General features: G+C 52.9%; 1 protein-coding gene and 1 non-coding gene across 2 annotated transcripts; both read left to right on the top strand.

The window, feature by feature from the left end:
- The first annotated feature begins 2,887 nt into the window (after positions 1-2,887).
- E2F2 (E2F transcription factor 2) lies at positions 2,888-26,322 on the top strand. Its single transcript, XM_043909210.1, has 7 exons — positions 2,888-3,566; positions 8,998-9,103; positions 10,894-11,113; positions 12,239-12,397; positions 14,049-14,163; positions 15,939-16,131; positions 23,056-26,322. The coding sequence occupies exons 1-7, from the start codon at positions 3,315-3,317 to the stop codon at positions 23,322-23,324; spliced, it is 1,314 nt and encodes a 437-aa protein (XP_043765145.1). The 5' UTR covers positions 2,888-3,314; the 3' UTR covers positions 23,325-26,322.
- On the top strand, positions 12,715-12,787 carry TRNAC-GCA. Its single transcript has one exon. It is a non-coding gene; the product is annotated as a tRNA-Cys (tRNA).

Below are 26,322 nucleotides of genomic sequence, written 5' to 3'. Positions count from 1 at the left end.
CCAGCCCCACCCTACCACCCCCATTTCCCTTCCTGGCCCTGGGGCCCTGTTCCTTCCCCAAACCTGCTCTGCCACAATTCCTTCCAGGTTCTCTCATCTGTAAAATGGGGGTAATAACAGTGCCTGTCTCAGAGGGGTGTCACGAGAATCAGAAAAGAGGCCCAAGTGCTTGGAGCCCAGCACACCATAGGTTCCATAAATATTAGCAATCATCAACATCATCAGCAGCCAATAATATACCTGGAGCCTAGTGACACCGGCCAAGTGGAAGCACCTGTATTTGATGGTTGAGGAAACTGTTGTGGAGAGGTGGAGTCGCAGCCTCTCTGAAGGTTCTCAGCCGGGAAGTTGGACAGCGGGACTTGAATCTGGGCTTGCCGAGCCTCTGATTTCAGATCTCATTAACTTCTGCCAGTCTTTGCTGGGAAGATGAGTGAATCATTTAATCAATATTTATTATCCATCTTCTGCATGCCAAGCCAGTCTCTAGATGCTGAGGGGCACTCAGAGAGGGGTGCCACCTGGTCCCTGGAGGAGGCTTAGAACCTAACAGATAAACAAAGCCTTGTTTGTGGAGGCAGAACACACAAAGGGTCCAGAAAAGGGCGAGAAGCACTTTGACTAGGAGACGGGAGGCAGGCAGGGAAGACTTCCTGGAGGAGGTGATATTTAAACTAGGGCATGAAGCTTTTCCCCATTTGGCTGCTGAGGAAAGAAGTCGCCAGAGGCGCCATCAGCTGTGCGGGCAGGGCAGCAGCACCTGGAGGCCAGTCACCAGACTCTTCAAGGTGAAACAGAGCCTGTGAGTTGAAGGTGAGTGAAGGCTGTCATGATAAATGTTTTCCAAAAACTTGTGGTAGAGGATGGCTGTGAGAAAACCATGAAGAACATAAATGCATGTATTAATAACAAGCATATAAGTACCTGCAGATGAATGTTCAAGTCCTTAGCTGTGGTGTTTAAAAAATTCTTCATTGCCTGAAAGGTGTGGCATACAATATATGAGAAGGAAACAAAAGAATTGGTCAAGAAGACATGAATTGAAGCAAATGATGAAAATTAATATTTTAGTGAACACTGATCACAATATGACTTATTGTGATAAGTTATATAGAAAAATACATGTTCAAATGGTTTTAATCCCTCGGCAATAAAGTCTATTTTCATTCAAATAACATAACACAATCATAATAAAATTTTAAAAATAAACTGAGCCATGATAGACCAGTGAAATGTGTAGACTGGAGTAAAGGGATCTGTGCACTGGAGATAAGGTCAGAGATGTAACCACAGCTGCCATTTCTTGGGGTTCCTTGTAAACCATGCTCTGTGCTGAGAGCTTTACATGCATTATCTCATGAGATTTCCCCACAGTCTTATGAAGTGAGTGATATGGGACAAGAAAACCCAAGTTCAGAGAGTTTACAAAACTCACACAGCTAGTAAAGTGAGCAGGTCTGGGTTTGAAAGCAGGGCTCTCTGCTTCAAAGTCTGGGTTCTTCATCCCCACGCGTTATTACCATCTCATTTTCGAGATCTGAGGATCAAGTATGAAGCTGGGAACTGACTCTGAAGAAGTGCTTTGAATGCCAGGTTCAGACTTGCATAAAAATCACACAGACGCAGGCAGGAATCAGCAGACCTGGAATCTAGCAGCACCTTTTAGTGGCTCTGCCACTCACTAGCCAAGGTTACTTCTCTAAGCCTTGGCCTCTCTAGACTGGAGAGATGAGGAATGTAAATGGATTACTGGCCATGAAGGAAGGAAGACCTGTGACGAAAGGGTTGTTGAGGAGAAACCTGGAGATCTTCAAATATTCACTGAGAGCTGGGCTCTGGGAATACAACTGTGGACAAGTCAGAGCTCTGCACTCTGGACTCCCACCCAAGACTGCAAGGGCCTGGGCTCAGCTTAGGAGAGTGTGGGAGGATCCTTTCATTGGAACAAACAAGGGCTCAGGAGCTGGCCTTTCCCAGACTGAACTGGGATCAGTTCAGATCACAAACCAGCCAGTCTCTCTGTGTGACCTTGAGCAAGTGACCTAACCTCTCAGACGGTCCATCTTTACCAGCAAGATCATCACTTTTTTTCTGGCAATTGTTGGATTCAGTTAAATAAAATAAGATAAAGCAATCATCTAGCAGGTTGCTAGGCATGCTGTGGCCATCGATAGATGTTCAGTTCAGTTCAGTCCAGTCGCTCAGTCCTGTCCGACTCTTTGCGACCCCATGGCACGCCAGGCCTCCCTGTCCATCACCAACTCCCGGAGCCTGCTCAAACTCATACCCATTGAGGCGGTGCTGCCATCCAACCATCTCATCCGATAGATGTTAGGATCCCCCTATGAAGAGGTATAAACCTTAGTCTCTGCCCCTCGCCCTCCCACCCCCACCCCGCCCCGTGCCAAGAAAGAGTAGACTTTTCTGGCTTTCATTTCAGCGGGGAAAAGGATATAGATACCTCTACGTTAGCGTTAGCTGAGCTATAATGCAAACTAACAAAAGGCCTGCAGCTCGGGCAATGTACCACTGGGTTTGGGCTCAAGCCAAAGACTCCACGCCAAAAGATCCCCTCCACCCCCAGGGTATTCGGACCCATTCCTCAGGGCATGGTTGCCTCCGCTGTCTGGGAACCACCCTCCGGGTCTGTTTCTCGGGCTGCCAGAGAGGGAGGGCACCGGGCGACAGCAGGTACGGCGGCCCCTTTAAGCATCAAGCTTGTGTTGCAATCACCACCTCGGGGGACTGGTCCTTCCGGGGGGTGGAGCCTGTGTCTGTTGCAGCGACCAATCGGAGCCCGGCATTTTCCGCGGGAGATCCGAATTTCGCGGCACGCAGTTTCGCGCTAAAAAAAAAAAAAAAAAAAGGAAAAAAAAAAGCAGCAGAGAAAGACTCAGGGACTTCAGATCGAGGCGAGAGGGAGTCGGTGCGATCGGTCCCCCTCCCCTATCTGAGTGCATCGCTGTTTTTGCCGAGCCCGTGGGCATCCCAGAGACCCCCTCCCCGGAGCGCGCCGGACTCCAGGGGCTGAAGCCTCCGGGGGCGCGGGGCCCTCGCAGGTCGCGGGCGCCCCAGGGGCGGGGCAGCCCCTGGCCCTGCCGCAGCCGCCGCCGCCGCCGCCGGCGGCGCCGGGCGATCTCCAAGCGGCGATCTCCAAGCGCTGCCCGGCTCGGCTGCGGGCCAGGAGAGGAGGGTCCGGCCCTGCCTGGCCTCCGCGCCATGCCGCGGGCGGTGTGAGCCGCCGCGGGCTCCGAAGCCCGCAGGTGCCGGCGGGCGCGCCAGGCCTGGCTGGGAAGGGGGGCGCTGCACTCGCCATGCTGCGGGGGCCTCGGGCCCTGGCTCCGGCAGCCGGGCCACCCCCAAAGGGGCTGCCCGCGATGAGCCCCACGGAGCTGTGGTCGCCGGGCCTCAGCAGCCCCCAGCTCTGCCCGGCCACCACCGCCTACTACACCCAGCTGTATCCACAGACTGTGCCTCCCGCGGCGGCGCCCGGCACCTGCCTCGACGCCACCCCCCACGGACCGGAGGGTCAAGCTGTGCGATGCGTGCCGGCTGGCCGGCTGCCGGTAATGCTGGGGACCCCCACCCACCCACACCCACCGCTTCCCTTTCTGCTTTTCCGGGTGTGGGAAACGCGGGAGGGGCGCCTGGGACCTAGTCTAAGTGAGGCAGATCGAGTCTGGGAAGGCAGAAGGGTTGCTTTCAGCTTCCAGAACAACCCATTGCCCCAATATCTAAGGAGAAAAGCCTTTCCTTTTCAGACTTGGGGTAAAATGAGCTCATCCACTGGAGTGGAATAGAAAGAACACTGGATCAGGAGTGTGGAGACCCAATCCACGACCCCCAGTGCACCCTGTGACCTTGGGGAAATCTATGGAATCAGTTTGCTGTCATTCATTCATTCTTTCATTCATTGTTTGGTTCAGAAACCAGTACTTGGCACCTGCTATTGTCCAAGCACAGAGCTGAGCCTAGGGATACCGTGGGGGCTTTAAAACAGGAGGAGGTCTCTCAGATCCAGCTGGCCTGAGACTCTCAATTCACCATCCAGCCAACTCTTTCCCAATTATCTGCACTAGGTACCACCCCCACCCCCCACCCTCAGCCCGTCTTCTGTCCCAGACAGCCAGTAGCAGGTGCAAGGTTGGGGCAGCCCTCTGAAGTTCCTTTGCAGATGGAGTGTTCCTTTCTCAAACCCCCAGGCCTGTTGCCAGGGAGGGCCCAAAGTGGGGTGGCACCAGGCACAGGGTGTGTTTCGTGGGAGTGGAATTCTTGGAGCCCATGAAAAATGAAACAACTATAGGGTGGGGATGGAGTGGGGAGAGCCCTGGGGAGTGGGGGTGGCAGTTGGGGAGCCTGGTTTCTCATCCTGATTGCCACTAATTCACTGTCTGTCCTTGAACAAGTTTTAGCCCGAGTCTGAGCTTCATTTTCCTTGTCTTGAAAATCTGTGTGTGGGGGGCTGGTAGCTGTGGGACTAATTCACCTCAGTTCTCTCCCAGCTCAAGGTCCAGGGTTTTGGAAGCAGGATCGGGGAAGGAAGATGGTGGTGTTGTAGGTTGCTTTGTTGTGAGACGTGAATCAAGTTCAAGTACAGAAACTGATAACCCCCTCTGCCCCAGTGCCTCTGATCCAGAGGCACTGATCAGATCTGTGTCAGTCAGCAGGCTTCGGCTCCCAGGCTGCAGGCAGAGCACCCACTTCCTGCTTCTGGAATCCTGCTTTGCTCATGATCAAGGCTTTAAACTTTCAGAGCCCCTTCCTGTACATTCTTTCCAATTAGGAGGAAGGAGGCAGGAGTGCTTTTCCTATTTTTACAAGTCAAGCACCCAAGGATAACCAGGAGTTTTGCACCTATCTCTTGATCACTATTTTACGATCTAAAACAGTTTTGTACCTTAGGAAGTAGATGGTGTTCGCAGCTCCATGTTGCAGGGGGAACCTGAGGTTCGGAAAGGGGATGTAACCTGTCTGAAGTTATATAGGGAGACACAGTCTCTTCTCTGCTTGACTTTCTCCAGTACTGCCTGATTTAGGAGCTGGGTGCCCCCAGGGAGGGGGCTCAGTGTTGGGCCCAGTCTCTCCTCTGGCCAGCTGCTTTCAGGCGACCCGGCAGAGTTTTAGTAACAGCTGTGGTTTTGAACCGCTTGCCTCCCAGAGGAGCCGAGTGCATCTGTCTGTACCTCCCTCCCGGAGGGGCTCAGTGATCATAGCAAGAATGGCTCTTTTACTGAATGCCTCTCATGTGCCAGGCACTGCTTGGCACTCTTCACATTCATTATCTTGGTCAAGATGCCTGGGATGAGGCATCTCACAGATGAGGAAACTAAGCTGAGTTGTGAAGTCACTTGTCCAGGTCCTAAGCCAAGACGTGGGAGCATCTCTTTGCCTCAGGTCACCCTAAGGGCCTCCGGGGCCCAGAGCCCCCTCTACTGTCATTCCCCGGCTGCCTGGTGTCCCAAAGCCTTGTGGGCAGGCCTTGGCCCCCTGTTTACTCACTTTCACAGGGTGTGACCAGGAGCAGCTCCAACCCCAACCCTGGGTGTGGCCACTTGCTTTGTGGCCAGGCTGCAAAGTGCAGGGTGAGGCAGGATTTGGTGGGGAGCTGCTGTTTAAAGGGACCTTAGGCGCTGCTCAGGGATGGCAACCAAGATCAGTGGCAGAAAGAATGCGGGCACCCGGGTCTCCTCACTCCCTGGCTAGAGCTCTTTCCACCACCTGTGGGGTGATCCGGCTCCAGTCAGGCCCATGGCCTCACCCTGCCGGAGCCTGGGAAAAGGGTGGGGTCCTGCAGACTTCTTTGCTTTTCATTTGTCTGTATTTTCCAAATTTCCTCTGAGAATCAGCAAAGAAAACAAGTATTTTAGTGAGCACCCCTACAAGCTGGGTCAGATGAGGAAATGTAGGCATAGGGAGGCCAGGGGGGATCTGGAAGTGAAGCTCTCAGCTCCTCTACACCGGCTCCTACCCACACCCTCTAACTTAGGACTTGGGACTCAGGAGAGACGCGGCTCCACTCCCCGTGTGATTTTGGGCAAGTCACCTCCCCTCCTCTGAGCCTGGGTTACCTCACCTGTTGGGGGTGGTGTCTGGCATCACTGGCCCTCTCGCCTCTAGGGCTGCTCGAGCAAGGAACTTCGTTCTTCTCCTGTGGGGTTGCCAGTGTGGACCGGAATCTTAATCAGGCCTTTAGGTTAAGTGAGAGGGGCTGCCTAACAGGGTCAGGTTGGAGCCCAACTGGCCTTTGCTCTGAGGCACATCCCCGATGCTTTTGGGCTCACCTCTGAGCCCTCCCCTCGCTGGTGCCCCTGGTTAGCGATCACAGCTCCGTGGCATGAGCAAGCCCTTTGCTGCCCTCTCACGGGATCCCCGATGACGGGGGATGAGCGGGCATCCCTGTTCTGCTGGTGGGGCTCAGGAGGTCCGCCCGGATGGGGACCCGGGTGGCTCTGGCTCCAAAGCCTGTGCTCAGCCTCGCCTCGCTCCTCATCCTCCTGGGCTTGTCCTCTGCCGCTTCTGCTGTCCGGGCTCAGGCGCATCCGTGCTGACTTGTCTCTGGGCAGTGCTCAAAGGTGTCAGCGAGACGTACTCACAGTTTGCTGCTTACGGACCCTGAGAGTGCAGGATAAGGGTGAAGGGGAGGAAGAAAAGGGAGGGGACTGGTGTGTGCGTGTGTGAAGTAGTGATGGGGGCGGTGTGTGTGTGTGTGTGTGTGTGTGAAGTAGTGATGGGGGCAGGTGAACACAACCAGGTGAAAGGGAGGAAGAAAAGGAAGGGGACCGGTGTGTGGGTGTGTGTGTGTGAAGTAGTGATGGGGGCGGGGTGTGTGTGTGTGTGTGTGTGAAGTAGTGATGGGGGCAGGTGAACACAGCCAGGTCTTGACTTGAATTTCAGCGGGTTCTTGGGCAATGTGTATGGGATGGAGCTGAGCCGTCTGGCCCATGGCTTTGGAGTCAGACAGACCTGGGTTCAAACTCTGGCTGTCCTCTCTGTGTGGCCTTGGGCACATGGCTTGCCCTCTCTGAGTCTCCGCTTCTTCTTCTGGAAGAGAGATTGCCATAATGAGTTAGGGCTGGTGAGCACGCGACAGGCCCCGCACAGGTACTCCGTTCAAGGCCCTCCCCTCCTTGCTCTGCAGGTCGTGTGGCTCTTCTGGTGTGCTCTGTGAACTCAGCAGAGGCTGCTTTTCTTTGGGTGGGGATGGGGAGACCGGGCGCCGTCTCTGTCTCGGGTAGAGCTCAGCCTGACTTCCCTTCCTCTCCTTGCCCTGGACTCACAAGGTCTCCATTTCTTCAGCTGTAAAGTGGGGATTCGCGGTATGGAAAAGATTCAGTGAGGTGATGAACGCTGGGACTTGGTCTGAGGCAGGTAGAAGGTCTCAGTGAATGAGCAGGACTTTTTCTATAGACAAGATGGAACTAGAGCAGGTCACCGTCCCTAGAATCTAGCATCTCCCCAGCTGGGAGGTTAGAAAAGGAATATTCCAGAGAGACTTCAACAAGAGAATCGAATAAGCAGAGAGGTGTGGCGTTTGGATCATGTCCAGGTCTGGGTGGGGGTGGAGGAGAGGAGAATCATATCCAGGCTCCTCAAACCAAGGAACGGGGCTCCTCAGATCAGTCCAGGAAGACTTCCTGGAGGAGGCATGAGAAGGGGGGAGGAGGCATGAGACGGGGGAAGGGAGCTGACAGCAGCAAGAGCCATCATCACCTCCCACACCTGTCAGCCCAGCTGTGATCAGCAGCGGTTAGAAGTCTCAGCCCTGTTGAGCATGACCTCACCACCAAAGGTTAAAATAGGCCTCTCTGTCTTAGCTACGGTAGGGGTGTCTAGGTGACTGGGGGAAAGGGAGAGGAAGGAAATGTGTTCAGCGACCCCCAGAATAGTTTGTCAAAGAAGAAGCTGAGATTAGCCTGAACCCCTACTGAGTGCTGAGCACTTTACAAAGGTTATCTATCTCCTTGAAGCTTTAGGACAGCTCTCATTTCACAGAGGAGGAAACAGGGGCTCCTAAATGTGGAGCGTTTCCCGAGTCACACAGCGAGCCTGTGAAGGAGTGGGGAGACCCAAGCCCGTATCTCTGACCTGTGCCCCAGTGCCCCAGTGCCCCAACCCTGCCTCTGCCCAGCCCTCGCAAGGAGAGAGGCCCCTTCCGGGCCAGCACCGCTTCTGGGCGTAATTGAGGCCGGGCGGCAGTGGGGTGGAGAGGAGCAGATGGGTCTGTGGTTTGATTTCCCCAGCAGGTGTTTCCCAAGCTTGGCGGGAACAGGGAGGGGGGAGCAGGGGGGACCTCAGCTGCTTGTCCTTAAGACACAGGGGAAGGATTCATTGTCTGCCCCTCTCAGCAAAGAAAGAATGGCAAATAGAGTCTATTCAGGAGGCTCCCGGGGGCCCTTGAGCTGGAGCCCAAACATGGGGGTGGGGGGATGTTTGCACTTCTTCCCCATGTAGGCACCTCCCTGGGGCGTGGCACGGAGCCAGGAAGTCCCCTGAGCCTGGGCGGATGCCCAGCCCCACCCTGATAAAGGGCCAGCTGTGAGGCTGTGATGGGCATTCGGTCTGGCTGGGCCAGCTGCTTCTGCAAGGGGGGAGGGGGGCTCTCCCCAGCCTGATGTGGTGTAGGCCCCACCCATTCCGTCCTCCCTGTGTCATCCTGGGACGGGGTGGAGAGACGGATGCAGAAGTGACCTTGGGGCTTCTAATTAAGGAACCCTGCATTAAAACCCAGACTGGCTTTGGTAGCCTCAAGGGCCTGGGCCTCAGAAGATGGGAGTGTGGTGGGCCCCTCAGCAATAGGACTTCCTTCCCCTGAAAGCTTACTTTTCAAGTCACTGATATTTCCTTACCAGGTACAGTGATTTTTTTTCACCCAGGACTGGTGGTAAACTGAGGCAGGAGGTGGCTGCTGGCGGCCTCAGGGCTTTGGCCCCAGGTCGGGGAAAGGCTAAAGCAGGAATGCTTCTCAAACTCTGCCTTTCTCTCCTCTTTCTCCCCAAGGCCAAAAGGAAGCTGGACCTGGAGGGGATCGGGAGGCCCACGGTCCCTGAATTCCGGACTCCCAAGGGGAAGTGCATTAGAGTGGATGGCCTCCCCAGCCCCAAAAGTAAGATACCCATGCCGATGGGGTATTATCTCAAGGCAGGCTCAGGAGACAACGTTGGAGTGGGGAGGGTCAGAGGGCAGCAGCGCCGGCCAAGTCACTAGGACTGATATTCGTAGCAGACTTTCTTTACAAAACAGTGTCCTATAGCTTCTCACTGGATCTTGCCAGGCAGGTTGATTATTCCCCTCTTACTGATGAGGCAGCTGGAGACCTTCAGTGACTTGCCCAAGGTCACACTGCTAGTCAGTGGCGTCAGGGCCAGAAGCCAGCTCCTGCCTCTTGATATTTTCAGTCCGTATTCTGCTTTGAGGGCTTTCCAAGGGTGTCTCAGCAGTAAAGAATCCACCTGCAATACAGGAGACCTGGGTTCAATCCCGGGTCGGGAAGATCCCCTGGAGGAGGGCATGGCGACCCACTCCAGTATTCTTGCCTGGAGAATTCCATGGACTGAGGAACCTGGAGGGCTACGGTCCATAGGGTTGTAAAGAGTCAGACATGACTGAGCGACTGAGCACCATCCTGGTTTGAGAGGGAGTTTAAGCAATGGTATTAACACTAATTTGGGGGAACTGAGACCTAATAAAAAAAAGGTATGTGACTGGGTTGGAAGATGGAGGGTCTGGAACTTACAAGTCTGGGCAGGGCTCTGACATGAGTGGTCACTCCTTAGCCGTATCATCTGTAAAACAAGGCACAGCTAGATCAGGAATAGTAAGAAAGTTTCCTCTCAGTTGACTAGTAGAGTCTTCCCAGAGCTCTTCATTGAAGGATCCCAATCAGTTAGTAATGTCTGTCTTGGATGCAAAAATCGACAAAGCTGTCTGTGTGCCAAATACTTGCTATCTATATCTTAAGGGGTTCTAAAGTCCCCTTCTAGAGGAATCTGAGACTCTCTAAAACTCATTTCCCAGAACTAGTTTAGCCACTAACTTGCTATATGACTTGCAAGTCACTAGATTGCAAAAGTCTTCTTGTGGTTTAAGATGCTGCAGCTGAGGTGTGGTCTTGTGACATCGACCTCATTAAGAAAGGGACCTTTTTCATGAACCTGCTGCATGTGACGTAACAGGACTGATTCCTCTCAGATAATCACTGGATGACACATAGAAAGAAAAGGCAAGTCTACACTTATACAGTGCTGGATGTCAATTATATCTCAACAAAACTGAAAGAAAAAAAAAAAGCAAGTCTATAAACATGTTCTTGTCATTTCCTTCCTACCCTAATTCCAAATTCCTGACATAACTAGTAGGATTGGGTAGTGGTTAGGAAGGGAGACTTCTGGGGCCAGACTGCCTGGATTTAAGTGCCAACTTGGCCACTCTCTGGTTGAGGGAGTTGAGCAAATTACTTAATCTGCCTGTGCCTCAGTATTCTCATCTGTGAAATGGGGATGATTCCATACCAAACCTATAGGGTGTTGTAAGGATTAAATTTGTTGTATATGGGAAGTGCCTAGAACAGTGACCTACACACAGTAAGCATTTGTTGTTGGTGTTGGTGGTGGTATGGCTGCCCTGAGCTTTGGTGGAAAGGTGTGAACCAAGAGTTAGAACATTTGGTTTCCAGACCTGACAATGCCTCCACAATTGTGAAACCTGAAGCAAGTCACTTTGCCTCTCTAGTTTGAACAATGTTTGAACAATGCTGGTGATTGACCACCCTTCCAGTACTCTGTAAACTGGGAAGTGGGTGCTCATGTGAAGGGTGGGACTTAGTGGCTTCAGGTCAATGGAGGAAGGTCCCCAGGGGCCCCCTCTGAGAAGTGACTGAGCCCCTTTCCTCCTCAGCCCCCAAGTCCCCGGGGGAGAAGACTCGCTATGACACATCGCTGGGGCTGCTCACCAAGAAATTCATTTACCTCCTGAGTGAGTCTGAGGATGGGGTTCTGGACCTGAACTGGGCTGCTGAGGTGCTGGACGTGCAGAAGCGGCGCATCTACGACATCACCAACGTGCTGGAGGGCATCCAGCTCATCCGCAAGAAGGCCAAGAACAACATCCAGTGGGTGTGAGTGCCTGGGCCTGGGGCGGGTGGCACCAGTGAGTGCAGGCGCCGCGGGGCCAGGGGCAGTAGCCGCAGGTTGCGCTGTGGGAGGCGGCCTGAGAGCAACACCCAATGGGCACACACGCTGGCTGGGGAAATCGGAGGCAGCATCCAATGAGCTTACACGCTGGGGGTGGAGCCAATGTATTTAAGAGGGGGATGGAAGCGCAAGTGTATACGCTAGAATAAAATGAGGAGAGCGTGGCAGGGGCAGAGGGATATCCATCGCGTGTAGAAGCTAAGAGCACCCCATATCTTCTTTTTTTTAATTAATTAATTAATTTTTTTTCCATTTATTTTTATTAGTTGGAGGCTAGTTACTTTACAATATTGTAGTGGTTTTTGCCATACATTGACATGAATCAGTCATGGAGTTACGTGTATTCCGCATCCCGATCCCCCCTCCCACCTCCCTCTCCACCCGATCTCTCTGGGTCTTCCCAGTGCACCAGCCCCGAGCACTTGGCTCATGCATCCAATCTGGCCTGGTGATCTGTTTCACCCTTGATAATATACATGTTTCGATGCTGTTCTCTCAAAACATCCCACCCCAGATCTTCTTGAGCCAGGGGTCCCAATATTGCCTTCTTCTAACTTAGGACAGTCCTCTGGGATGCTGAGCAGTAGTAACCTAGACTCCTTTCAGCTGAGATAAGGACTCCATCCCTCACTTCTTCAAGGTCTTATGGAACAGACCTGTAACCCCTGGCATGAGCTCTTAAGAGAACACAGGCAGAGGAGTGAGGAGTGAGGTCACTGCACCTCCCTGCCATTTGGAGGAGCCTGCGGCATGGGGTGGGTAACGTTGAAAGCCTCCGCCCCCCAAAAGTGGAGTCAGGCCCTGACTTGTTTCTTTTCCCTAGCCCAACCCCCAAAACTCAAGTTTCAATCCCTGGCAGTTCCCCGGGAGCTAGGCAGGACCACTGATCTTTACAAGCCAGGGGGCACCTTCACAGACCCTGTGAACAGCCTCTTCCTGGAGTTTCGCCTGCCCCGCCTGTGCAGCTTGGCACTGCAGCCCTGGGGTGGGGGCCCCTGGGTGAAGACTGAGACTGACACCGTTGGGTGGGGCGGCTGTTCTGTCCCCAGAGGCAGGGGGCTGTTTGAAGACCCCACGCGGCCTGGGAAGCAGCAGCAGCTGGGGCAGGAGCTGAAGGAGCTGACGAGCATGGAGCAGGCCCTGGACCAGCTCATCCACAGCTGCTCTCTGAACTTCAAGCACCTGACGGAGGACAAGGCCAACAAAAGATATCCTCCTTGGTTGGGAAGAAGAGGTCTGGGGGCAGGGGGCCTGTGGCATGCTCATAACCACCCAGAGCTGATGCAGAACCTCTCTGGAGGGGCTGATCCACCCCAGGGGTCTGGCGTTATCACTGAAGAAAGACTTCCTTGATGGCTTTTCCTCTTAGGTCTATTGAAGTTAATTTCTCACGATAAAAAAAAAAGACAAGTACGTTTCCGTAAATCTGGAAAATGGAGAAAACATACTATATGGAGAAAAATAAATACAGTGTGTACCTGCTGTACACAGCATTTTAATATATCCTACTTTTCTCCACTTGGCTTTCCTGGTGGCTCAGACGGTAAAGCGTCTGTCTGCAGTGCAGGAGACCCAGGTTCGATCCCTGGGTCAGGAAGATCCCCTGGAGAAGGCAATGGCAACCCACTCCAGTACTCTTACCTAGAAAAATCCCATGGACGGAGGAGCCTAGTAGGCTACAGCCCATGGGGGTCGCAAAGAGTTGGACATGACTGAGCGACTTCACTTTCACTTTTTTTCCTCCACTTAGTATATTACCATAGGTGGTTTTTATGTTGTTATACATCCTTCCTAATTATTTTGGTTGATTCACTTGAAATTGGTATTGGACCATTTTTTAAGCTATACAAAACAGCAGTTTCATATGGTTTAACCTCATATTTTAAATGGTTTGAGAATGTCCTACTGAGCCCACTGTGGTTTTTGACAAGGCCTAAAACGGGCATTGAGATCAGGTCTAGATTTCTGCGTCTGTAAAGCAACTTTGTGATGAATATCTTTATAGGTAGAACCTTTTCCTGAGTTTTTTAACTTATTTCCCTGGGTTAGATTCCTAGGATTGACTCAACGAGGTCAAAGAGCATAAATTTTGCAATGGCTTTATATATACTTTCCCCAAATGGTTTGACCATCTAATTGGCATTTGGATCTGACCTTATATTTTTGGAAGGATGGGAGGCATTGTGAGAAATATAAAGAAATAAGACAGAGCTTATAATCTGGCTTAACAGTTGAAGCCTTTATGTAAAAAGCTGATATAAGGCTGCTGCTGCTGCTGCTAAGTCGCTTCAGTTGTGTCCGACTCTGTGGGACCCCATAGACGGCAGCCCACCAGGCTCCCCCGTCCCTGGGATTCTCCAGGCAAGGACACTGGAGTGGGTTGCCATTTCCTTCTCCAGTACGTGAAAGTGAAGTCTCTCAGTCCTGTCCGACTCTTAGCGACCCCATGGACTACAGCCCACCAGGCTCCTCAGTCCGTGGGATTTTCCAGGCATGAGGACTAGAGTGGGGTGCCATTGCCTTCTACATGATATAAGGCAGCATTATTTATTTTTTTTTGGTCACACCACGTGGCAAGTGGGATCTTAGTTCCCTGACCAAGGATCAAACCCACAGCCTCTGCATTTGAAGTGCAGTCTTAACCACTGGACTGCCAGGAAAATCCCTAAGGCAGGTTTAAAAAAAATGATTTATGCCCCTCTTTCTCAAGGGGTTCAATGTAGCTCATGGTATTAAAAGCACAGGTTATAGTTTGGGGATGGTTAGAGGCTTTGAGAGGTGGGTTCAGATCCCTGCTGGGCAGGCTGGGAATTTGAATTTTGACCCAACAGTCGCTTCTCTTGACTCCCCTGCCCCTACACTGGCCTACGTGACGTACCAGGACATCCGTGCTGTGGGCAACTTTAAGGAGCAGACGGTGATTGCAGTCAAGGCCCCTCCGCAGACGAGACTGGAGGTGCCTGACAGGAGTGAGGTGAGAGGGGAGGCGTTTGGTGGAGGGCAGGGCCAGGGACATTCCAGGCAGCCCTGCAGGTTCTGTCCCCGGCACTGCCCGGGCCCAAGCTTCGCAGGTCCATGCCGGTGGCCTTGGCAAGGCTGATGGTCTCCGAGATGGGGCAGAAGAGGCAGAAGCTGGCAATGGCATCAGGTACCGGCCTGAGAAAGCTCTTTGTTCCCAGTTTCTCTCCGCCTCCCACCAGCCCTGAGTTCCTGTGCACACACGCATGTGCACCCACACACAGCGCTGTCAGTACTCACAGCAATCCTTCCCTGTTAACCGTGCTCTCCTAGATTAAAGACCACATTCTTTACACACCTCATCAGACCGTCTGAGCCCTGACCCCTCCAACCTCCTCTCTGCGCTGCTCCTGCCCTGGCTTCACTCCTGCCACACGGACCCGCCTGCGGTCCCCACACCACGCTGAGCTCAACCCCAGTACAAGAGCTTCTGACGTGCTGTTCCCTCCAGCCGAAATGCTCTTCCCTCTCTCGGCCTCATTATTTCTATTTGGGTTTTAGTTGCAGCACACAGGCTCTCTGGTTGTGGCGCCGACCCCAGAGTGCGTGGGCTTGCTAGTTGCAGCACGTGAGCTCTTAGTTCCCCAACCAGGTTCCTTGAACCCTCGTTCCCTGCACTGCAAAGCAGATTCTTAACCACTAGACCCCCAGGGAAGTCCCTCTCTGCCTGGTTTACTGCTGTTCATCCTACAGGTTGAAACGTGAACGTCACCTCCTCAGGAAGCCTTCCTTGATTATTCCCCAGCTGCATAACCACCTGTCCTTCTCCATCACATTTAACCTCCATTGGCCAGGATGTATCAACGATTACATAATTACGTGCTGCTTCCTCTATTAGAGGGTAACCTCCACAGAACCATGTTCCACCCGTCTTGTACTCCCAACCCAGAGTCTAGTAAGGGCTCGGGACATAATCTGTTTAACAGAAAAGCATTAAGATAAATAAGGGCCCTGCCCTGGCTTTGAAGAATCTCAGGACTTGGTGGGAAAAAGAGCCAGCCAAGCAAGCAGTGACGCTGTCTTGCTTTGAGGGCCTGGAGGAAGGAGAGTTGGAGGAAGGGCCCACAGATGATGACAGGTAAACTGAATCCTGAAGAATGAATAGGGTCTTTGCCAGGAGAAGTAGGGGCAGGCAGAGGGGCTGCCTGGGCACAGGCGCGGACACCCGAATGCCATCGGGAGCAGCACCTATGTTATCGGCTGTGGCTTAGGTTGGTTGAGGCAGGCAGGAAGCAAGGGCGGGAAAGCCAAATATCAGTCTCTCGGTTACAGTGAGCCACGTCCAGCCCGCTTCAGTGAGACCCCAGGGGAACCAAGTGACGGGTCCAGGGGAAGATTTTGGGGATTGCAGGCAAGGCTGGATTCAGGCGCTCAAACTGGGACTTCAAGTTGGCCTCACGCCCTCCGTCTCTCTCTCTCTGCCATACTCTGGGCCAGCTCCCCCTTGCAGTAGCAAAGACAGCTTTTATGATACCAGCTCAGGCCTGAGAGTAGGGGAGGAGCGGTTTCTCAAAGGAAAATCAAAGCTTTCTCCCTAAAAGAAGGGGTGGGGGAGGTCTTGGGCCCAGACAGCTGTCTGCCACAGGCCACACGGGGCAGGCCCAGCGCCCAGCTCAGGGGCTGCGAGCTCGCATGGACGTTGAGAGCCTCGTGCGTCCGTCCACACACGCTGAGCCATGAGTAAGTGCCCTGGTGCCCAGACCCACGACCTGGCTTCTCTCCCTTCTCCAGGAGAACCTGCAGATATATCTGAAGAGCACACAGGGGCCCATCGAGGTCTACCTGTGCCCGGAAGAGGTGCAGGAGCCCCACAGTCCTGCCAAGGAGCCCCTCCCCTCCACTTCCACCCTCAGCCCTGGCCCTGACTCCACCCAGCCCAGCAGCAACAGCGACCCTGGGGTCACGGAACCCACGGCATCCTCAGGTGAGACCTTCTGTCCAGAGGGACAGGAGATGGGGAGGGGCACCGGCCTTCAAGTCTTCCTCTTCCGTATCAGCATTTGTGGGATACCTACCTTCTACCCAGCAACAGGGAGACAGTCCTTCCCCCTACGTGTGTGCATTGCACGTTACACTTTATAAAGCACCCGTACATTCCTTGTCTCAATGGGAAGACTGATGCTGCTCTGGGCAGAGGACGGCCTGTGTTCGAATCCCAGCTCTTCTACTTACCAGCTGTTTGATCTTGGACAAATTTCTTAACCTTTCTTTTTCTTAATCTCCTCATCTGTAACTTGGGCATAGTAATTAATGGGATCTACTTCACAGATTGTGAAAATTAATGAGTTAATAAATATAAGGAAGGCGGGGACTTTCCTGGTGATCCAACGGTTAAGACATCACGCTTCCAATGCAGGGGACACAGGTTTGAATCCTGGCTGAGGGGACTTGAGATCCTGCATGTTGCAAGGTGCGGCCAAAAAATACGTATATAGGTAAAGCATTTAGAACAATGCCTGGTGATAACTGGCCATATTATTTATTAATAGCAATAATAATTACCTATTATTATCATTATGGTGGTCTCTGCCATTAATCCTGCTACTTCTGTAACAACTAATAGCAAAGCTCCTTGACACTCAATCAGCCCTTAGTAAATGGAAACTGTAGGTTTTCCGAGGAAGGCTCAACAATGGACTCAGTTGCTGTGGAACACAGGATTAGTTGCTGTGATATGTGTGATCTTCCTGGACCAGGGATTGAACTCATATCTCCTGCATTGGCAGGTGCATTCTTAAGCACTGGACCACCAGGGAAGTTCTTAACACTTTCTTAGGAGATGATAACAAGGGTTTTTTGAACCACAACTATGTCTCAAGGACATCCATTATCACATAACTCCTCACATCAATTCTTGGGGTGGTTTTTATTGTCCCAGTTTAGAGATAAATAAACTGAAAGAGAGCTGATGTGACCTGCCCAAGGCCTCCCAGCTGGAAGGCAGTGGAACTGTATCTTGAACCTTGGTCTCCACACTCGTAGCCCAGGCATCTCTCCACCAGGCACAGAACAAATCAAGGAAGGACGGTGGCTGGGAGGTGGGTGGTACAGCTATAAGCTGCCTATGCCTGGCAAGAGGTAGAATGAGGCTGTTGCCAAGAAGTAAGGAAGTGGGAGAGTCCCTGAGGGCTTCCCAGGGAGACTGGGAGTTGGGTAGGAGTAGAAATGGGAGCCTCTGCAAGGCCTGTCCCTCCGAATGGTTTTTGCCCTTTTTGTTTTCTTAGCAGCAGAATTCCCCTAAATAGAACCCTGGTGTTTAAACAAATGCAGAGCTAGAACTGGTCTGGTGGAAAAGGCTTTTTTTTTTTTTTTTTTTTTGTGGCCGTGTGGCTTGTGAGATCTTAGTTCCCCGACCAGGGATTGAACCCAGGCCATGACAGGGAACATGCTGAGTCCTAACCACTTGACTGCCAGGGAATTCCCTGGAAGAGGCTTTTTGTGTGTGTGGTGGATGGGAGCAGGTATCTACAGAACACAGATTGGAGTCCATTTCTTTAACTCAAGGGTTAACAAAACTATTGCCTGCAGACCAAATCTGACCTGTTTTTATATGACCCATAAGCTGAGGATGGTTTTCATAGTTTTAAAGAGTTGAGGGTTCGGGGTAGGGCAAGCGATGTGTGTGTGGCAGAGACCATACATGTCCTGCAAAGCCTAAAATACTATCTGGCCCCTTTACAGAAGTTTGTTGACCCCTGTTTTAACTCAACGCTTCATCTTATACAGAGCCCAGAGAGGGCAAGTGACTTTCCTACGGTCACACAGCAAGATAGCAACAGGGCTTAGACAAGAGCCCAGACTGCCAGTTCTTCTCTAGTGATCTCTCCTGTGTCCTGGCCTGGTCTGGGGCCCAAGGCTCTCCCTGCATCAGCCATCTGTCCCCCTGGGCACCTCCCAGTGCCTATCTCCTGGTCCAGACCTATGCCCCACCCTGTTTTCCCTCCTCCTGCGATGCTCTGCTTTTTCACTGCCCTGTCAACATGCGCATGGCCCTCCAGAGTTAGAGCCTTCAGTTCTGAGACCTTGGGCAGAGGTGGTGGACCTGAGTGCAGAAACCAGGGCGAGGTTTTTACCTCACTCGTACAAGTCAAGAGCCTGAGGCCCCAAAGGACTAGAGGTTTACAGAAGAGCTGATGGAGAGGCCAGCTCTGTGCCAGGGCCTGTGCCCTTGCCGCCCCCTCCACCCTTGTCACATGGCCTTTTAAAGATGTCCCTGCTGAGAAGAGACGTTTTCCAGAAGGTATTATACACACACACAGACGTGCACATGCTCCACATTCTGGCTTGAAGCAGGGTCATCCTGAGGTCCAAGGGCCAGGTCCAAAGAGGAAGTCACTGCTGTCTTGGGACCCAGGTTCCCATCCTGGGAAGGGATGGTTTCCCAGTTCTGGAACCACCAGGGGAATCACGAACACTTTGGGAGCTTGTTTCCTTCATCTGTAATGGGACGGTTGGAACCTGGGTCATTGAACATCCCTCCCGGCTGTGACGTTCTGACTTAAACCTACACGTGGCTGAAGGTGCCCCAGCTGAAGTTGGGAGGCTTGGGTTCGAGTCTGCGCTTCCCCTTCTATGACGGGGTGACGGTGGGGGAGCCGTTTTAACCCCTCCGAGCCTCTGTTCCCACGTTTCCAAAACAGAGATGCTAAAACTCCCTCGTGATGTTTGGGTGCATTTCAGGCAAGGATACAGTGTGAATATGACTTTTTAAAAGTTTATGTGAACTGAACACCTACTATGTGTGGGTTTGGAGATGTTTAAGTGGATATGAGCCATTCAGGGTACAGGGGAGGCACAGATGTTACAAAGAGCAGCTCTCTGCTGATGTAATCAACAGCAAGAGAGAGAGAAAGAGGGAGAGAGAGAGAGAGGGGAAATGGATAGATGGGTGGATGGATGAGAGGAGCCTGACCTGGGGTCGAACCTCTCACATGTGACAGCTCAGTTATTGCTTCCACAACTCAGGGAGGTGGGTCCTTATTTTTCTGGGTGGGAAAACCGAGGCGCTGGGTCCTGTTGCCGGTGAAAGGGGCTAGTGTCTGAGCACCCAGTCTTTTTCCTTGCTCCCAAGCCAGGCCTCTTAACACCTGCAGGCCTCTGCAGTGTGCTAAACAAACTTTCCTTTTTTTTTTTTTTCATGCAAATACTACATTTGATTGGCTTCTTTGAGCTTCAGTTTCCTCATCTGTAAATAGACATCATAACAATGCCTCCCTTGGGGCTGCTTGAGTGTCTGAGGAGGTGCAACAGACCTCTCCTTGAGAGGAGAGCTGGGTCTGGTAAGCTCTTGGTGGTTGTTCAGTCACTAAGTCATGTGCAACCCTTTGTGACCTCGTGGACTGTAGCGCACCAGGCTCCTCTGTCCATGGAATTCTCTAGGCAAGAATACTGGAGAGGATTGCCATTTCCTCCCCCTGGGTGTCTTCCTGACCCAGGGATTGAACCTGCATCTCCTGCATTGGCAGGTGGATTCTTTACCACTGAGCCACCTGGGAAGCAAGCCCTCGGTCAATGGGATCTGTTTTTATTTTTCAGAAGGGCAGCCTACAGACCAGCTGTTCTTTAGCTTCACTTATCATTTAAGCCTCAACAACCAGAGGCAGGTATCATTCCCATCTTTGGTCAGTTCAGTTCAATCGCTCAGTCGTGTCTGACTCTTTGCGACCCCATGAACTGCAGCAGCCAGACCTCCCTGTCCATCACCAACTCCTGGAGTCCACCCAAACCCATGTCCATGAGTCGATGATGCCATCCAGCCGTCTCATCCTCCGTCGTCCCCTTATCCTCCTGCCCCTAATCTTTCCCAGCATCAGGGAATTTCCCATTTTAGGGGTGAGGAAACAGAGGCCTGTGAACGCTGTCATCTGCCCACACAATTATACAACTTGCTTGAGGTTTGTGTGTGTGTGTGTGTGTTGTTTGTTTGTTGTAATTCTAGGGATTTTTCATGGATTTTATTTTATTTTCCTTCCATCCATTTAAAAAAATATTTGTCTGGCTGCATCAGGCCCTAGTTGAGACATGCAGGATCTTCATTGCATCATACGATGATCTTTCATTGCAGCATGCAGGCTGTGTGCGGGCTCAATTGCCCCGCAGCATGTGGGATCTTTGTTCCCCAACCAGGGATCAAACCTGCATCCCCTGCCTTGCAAGGCAGATTCTTAACCCCTGGGCCACCCAGGAAGTCGCCCAGCTCGGAGGTTGATCAGGCAATCTGGCACACCAGCATGGTTGTATTTTCAAAACAATGCTTGGTTGGTAAGGACCAATTCAGGTGGTGAGATTCTGGGTGTCAGGGTATGTTTGGCAGGGGATTTCCAGTGCCCTGCTCCACATGCCTGTGTAGGGAATCGCCTCCTTACATCTAAGTGGAAATGAGCTGGGTGTGCTGAAGAGGAGGTGATGGCCGGTGTGTCTGGAGAGGTGGGCGTGAGCTGTGAGAGGTAGGCGGGAGAGAGAACAGAAAGGGAGGCAGGGACCAGATGGTACAGAGCCTACTCAGTCCTGGTGGGAACTTGGATTTTATTCTAAGTCTTTTTTTTTTAAATAAAAAACTTTTCGGTGGCCCCACACAGCTTGTGGGATCTTAGTTCCCTGACCAGGGGCTGAACCCAGACCCCTTGCTTTGGAAGCGCAGAGTGTCAACCACTGGACCACCAGGGAAGTCTCTCTAAGCCATTTTTAAGTCAGAGCATAGACTGAGGGCCAAGAGTTGAAGCGAGAAGACTGGTGAGGCGGCTCTGGCAGAGTCCTAAGTGAGAGAGGAGGGGATGAGCCCCAGACCACAGCAGCGGGACTGAAGAGCCAGTGGGCAGCTTGGAGGGTTGACTTGGTTGTGGAGGTGACCAGACTTGCTGCTGGGTTAGATTCGGGGGAAATGGCAGGATTTCAGATGATCCTTGGGCCTTTTGGCCTAAACCCAACTAAGTGGCTGAAAGTGAAAGTCACTCAGTCGTGTCTGACTCTTTGTGACCCCATGGACTATACCGTGCTCAGAATTCTTCAGGCCAGAATACTGGAGTGGGTAGCCTTTCCCTTCTCTGGGGGATCTTCCCAACCCAGGGATCAAACCCAGGTCTCCCGCATGACAGGTAGATTTTCTACCAGCTGAGCCACCAGGGAAGCCCAAGAATACTGGAGTGGGTAGCCTATCCCTTCTCCAGCGATCTTCCCACCCCAGGAATCGAATTGGGGTCTCCTGCATTGCAGGCAGACTCTTTACCAACTGAGCTATCAGGGAAGCCCAACTAAGTGGGTGGGGGTTTATTGAATATGATGGGGGAAGACTCAGGTTTGGGGAGTTGGACTATAAAGAAAGCTGAGCGCCGAAGAATTGATGCTTTTGAACTGTGGTGTTGAAGACTCTTGAGAGTCCCTTGGATTGCACAGAGATCCAACCAGTCCATCCTAAAGGAGATCAGTCCTGAATATTCATTGAAAGGACTGATGCTGAAGCTGAAACTCCAATACTTTGGCCACCTGATGTGAAGAACTGACTCACTGGAAAAGACCCTGACACTGGGAAAGATAGAAGGCAGGAGGAGAAGGGGGCGACAGAGGATAAGATGGTTGGATGGCAATACTGACTCAATGGACATGAGTTTGAGTAAACGCCGGGAGTTGGTGATGGACAGGGAGGCCTGGTGTGCTGCAGTCCATGGGATCACAAAGAGTCAGACACGACTGAGCGGCTGAACTGAACTAAACCGGGAGTGTGGTTTGACATGCTGAGCTCTGATGTCGCGTAGACACCAAGTAGAGATGAAGCAGGAGCCCAGAGCCTGGCAGTGGGGGCCAGGCTGGAGGCGTCCACCTGGGAGCAGTAGGTCTGGAGACAGATGTAAAGCCATGGACTGGCTGAGATCACCTGGGCAGGAGTGAAACCAAAAGGGAGAAGAATCAAAGGATGGGGCCTCTGGGCTTCAGGGTTTAGAAGTTGGGAAGAGGAAAGGAGATCAAGGAGAAGCAGCCAAAGAGGTAGGAAGAAAAGCAGGAGAATCTAGTACCTCTGAAGCCAAGGGAAGAACATGTTTCCAGAAGGTTGTGAACGACTGCGTGTGATTCTGCTGGAAGGTCAAATAGGATGAGGTCAGAGAACCGACCACTGGTTCAGTGGCGTGGTGGGGACAGACCCCAGATTGGAGTGGGCTGAAGCATGAACAGTGGTGGGGAAGTAGGGAGTGAACACGGGAAACTTTTTTTTTTTTTGGCCGCGCCAGGTCTTAGTTATGGCATGCGAGATCTTTAGTTGCGACATGTTAACTGTTGTGGCATGTAAGATCTAGTTTCCTGACCGGGGATTGAACCCCAGCGCCCCGCACCCGGAGCACAGTCTTAGCCACTGGACCACCAGGAAAGTCCTATGGGTAACTCCTGAGAAACTTCACTGCAAAAGGGAGCAGTATAATGGGCTGGTAATTAGGGAGAGTCATGAGGTCAGGGGAGGAATGCTCTTTAAAGACAGAGTTATTAAAGGATGTCTGTGCGTCGACAGGAAAGACCTAGGAGAGTGAGAAGCGTTGATGGTGCAGGAAAAAAGAGAACAGTGAATGACTTCAGGGGTGGGGGCCTTGATGGTGAAAGTGGGGAGGGTTGGGAGCAGAAGCTGGGGGTGCGTGCAGGGACAGAAGCGGGGAGAGAGTGCGGGTGAAGGAGCGGGGCGCTGCTGGAGCTGGGGTGGGAAAGGGAGGCGTCCTGTGCCGTCAGGCGAGGGCCAGGATGGGAGACACGTGCAGGGTGCACAGCTGCCCAGGGAGCTAGAGGCGGTTCTTGATCCCAGAGGTCTGACCGGCGGAGGCTTTGGTGGGGCACTGGACTGGGCATAACCCTGTCTGTCTGTCTGCAGAGCCAGCGCTGACGTCCCCGCAGGTCCCGCCGCCACCCCCGCCGCCCCTTGTCCCCCTGGAGGCCACGGAGAACATGCTGGAGCTCCCGCACCCGCTGCTGCAGCAGACAGAGGACCAGTTCCTGTCCCCGACGCTGCCCTGCAGCTCCCCTCTGATCAGCTTCTCCCCGCCCTTAGACCAGGATGACTACCTGTGGGGCCTGGATGGCGGGGAGGGCATCAGCGACCTCTTCGACACCTACGACCTCGGGGACCTGCTGATTAACTGAATTGGCGCTGCCTGCACCCCCCCACTCGCCCCGGGCAGCCCGGCCCGTTTCTACCTCCTCACAGGACGTGAGACATGAGGTGCTGCCCTCAGAGTGGAAGGGTTCCCCCCGCCCCTTCCTTTCCTACCCACCTGCCAGTCGATGCTGTCCTGGAGGAGGTGGAGGATATGGGGTGGGAGCCCAGCAGGGGTGAGGCCCTGTCCTTCCTCGTGGAAGCCGGGCCTGGGAAGACCTGGTCAGTCTCCTGATCTCTGACCTCTCGCCTGAAGGGCTCTAGAGGAGGGGACTGGGTCCAAGGAGAGGCCCATCGACTGCCTTTTTGAGGGGCCACTAGGTCCCTCAGTTTATTGAGAAGCACTTAATGCCTTTGTATTTATTGCAGGTTGAGTTTTGTTTGTCTGCCCTCCCTGAGTTTTAGCAGGGAGGTGGTTCTAGTTTCTAGTAAGACTGCTCCTCAGACATGCCCAGCGCCGTCTGCTGTCCAAGGGCAGGCTGGGGGCTTCCAGGGGCCCAGGCCAAATCCCCATCTGCCCTCAACACGGCGGGCTGGGCCCGAGGGCCCATCCAGTCTTCTGGAACGTCAATTGCACTTCGGCCTCCTCACTCCAGCGAGAGGGAGCCGCTGGATTCCCGTTCTCTGTCCCAGAGCTGGGGTTCCTGGTGGGGGGAGGTCATCCCTGAAGAGCTCCTGGGGAAACAGGGGCAGGAACACAGAAGCGGGAAATGTTGCTATAGGCACCTTTGCTCTGTGGTTGCCTCTCACTGGGACAGGGGGCTGTTTAACACTGAAGACATGGGAGGCAAAGGCAGCGTTACTGTAGACAAGGGTGAGATGAAAAGAAGAAACTGCCAGAAAGTAGCTCTTGCGGTAGCTGCTGGTATGGGCCTCCCCATTCCCGGAAGCATTTTTTTTTTTTTTTTGCCGCATTCGTTGAAGGGGGTGATTAAGGACCTCCCCTTGCCCCCAGCTCTCACACAGACCCCCCTAGAGACAAAAGTGACCATGGCTTGATGGCACGTTGGCTTCTTTTGTCACAGGATGTTGAAAAGGTGACAGGGAAGTGTCTTCATTGCAGACCAAACATTGGCAGCTAACAAATGGGGATATGTTTGTTTGTTTGATTACAGTCAGATTACCTCTTCAGGCTTGGGGTCCTATTAATAAGCCAGCCTTTTGACCTCCTCCCCATTCCCCAGAGGCTGGACCATCCCACATTGTCCATATAGCCCGACTGGGTAGCGAGGAATCAGCTCGTCTTCCCCATCCAACTTGGGGTGGGGGTGCTCTGGGTGAAGCCAGGCTGTGCCTTCTGGGGAGAGGCAGTCCAGGGTGGTGGTGGTCTGAGAGCCACTACCCACCCACCCTCGGGCAGCTAGGTTTCCTCAGGGGCTCAGCAGGGCAGCACTTTTTTTGTTTTTTAAGTTTGTAGCATTAAGTTGGTTTCAAATATGAAGTTGGCTCCGTGGGGTTGCTCCCGAGCTGACCTACTGGCATCTGAAGTTTGGAAGGTGGGCTTCTTTGGGGGTGGGGTCTGATGTGAGCTAATGCCCAGCTGGGTACGGTCAGGCCTTGTCATTGACCCAACTTCCTGGTCCTCAAGTCAGCACCCTCTCAGGAATGGTCCCAGGTACTCCAGTCTATAAACAGGGCCAATTGTTTGCCTTTTACAGAGATGCGTGTCACCTTCCCTCTCCAGATACTCACAGGGGTCTCAGCAAAAGTCAGTTTGGAAGCCCAACATGCCCAGGGCCAAGGGACTCCCCCCAGGCCCTTGGGTGGAGGGAAGGGGGTGCTTCCTGGGACCTGGTTTGGGGTGTGTGGGGCTGGAGATGGCATGACTGTTGTGAGGTGGTTTAGCCATGTGCCATCTCGGAGGATGGAGACCTTTGACTTCCATGCCTGGGGCGCTGGCTGGAGCTTTCTCCTAGAATTAAATCAGAGAAAAAAGGAGAAGAGGCTGGCAGGACCCACCAGGAATGAATCTAATGATGAAGTCCAGCCAGAATTTAAGCTCATTCCCCAAAAGCCCAGCCACAGGGCCGGACAGAGGGGCTGCCCCTTGGGCCCATGGCCTGTATCCAGAGCAGCTGTCCCCGCCCCCTCCCATCCCGACCCCTCCACACCCAGCCTGGCCCAGGGCCTGGACCACCCGGGCCAATCCTCAGGTTCCAGGCAGGAAACAAGTTGGTGCCTCTTTCTTGCCAGTGACGCCTGAAACCTCCCAAGTTCCATCAAGTGCTTTAAAAAGCATTTTGAGTGGAATTCCCTTTAGGGGCCCAATAAACTTTAAAGCCAGGGTAGAAGAAAAGCCAGTTTCTTTCTGAGGTACTTTATTTCTGCCAGAAAATTTTCCAGTCCCTCTGGCAGCCCCCCCATCACTTATGTTCCCAGGGGCACCTAAGGCGCAGGGGCTGCCGGGAACCCAGTAGCATTAAGTCGTTTGGTAGAGTTGTTCTGAGATTTGAAGACATTTCTTAAAACCAGTGTATCCTCCCTTCTCCACGGCCACACTGAGGTCTGAGCAGTGCGGCCACAGGGAAGAGGAGGACGGTGCAGCACATTAAAGCTGGCTGTCCTTTGATTTTGACTTCATTTCTCCTTTCCAGGTGTTTGGTCTCAGTTCTGTGCCGTGTTTAGTTTTTAGTGAAAGAGTTTGGGTGTTCCTGTGTCCGAGCATTGTGTGGCTTAACGCATTTGAAGTGAAAGCCTTTTGGGGTTGTTTGCAAGCAGCTTTCTGGTTCTCGTCACTGCGTCCTGAAGTCCCCACCTCATTTCTAGCTCCTCCATCCTTGGGGCCCTCGATGAGCAGAAACCCAGCCAGGCTGCTGGCTCCTGGGTGGGGCCTTGGACGTGACACCAGTGTCCAGAGGGAACCTGGTCCCTGCGCTGGGATTCCATGCGGGTCACTTACCTCCAGCCTGGTTTCCGGTCCTGCCTTGGTGAGCACCATGTGAAACCTCATGTTGTGATGATTGGGCATTAAACGACAGAACTGGG

This window comes from Cervus elaphus, chromosome 8, assembly GCF_910594005.1.
Source record: "Cervus elaphus chromosome 8, mCerEla1.1, whole genome shotgun sequence".
NCBI classification, from domain to species: Eukaryota; Metazoa; Chordata; class Mammalia; order Artiodactyla; family Cervidae; genus Cervus; species Cervus elaphus.
The sequence above is the reverse complement of the archived record's forward strand: the minus strand, read 5'-3'. Positions and strand labels throughout refer to the sequence as shown.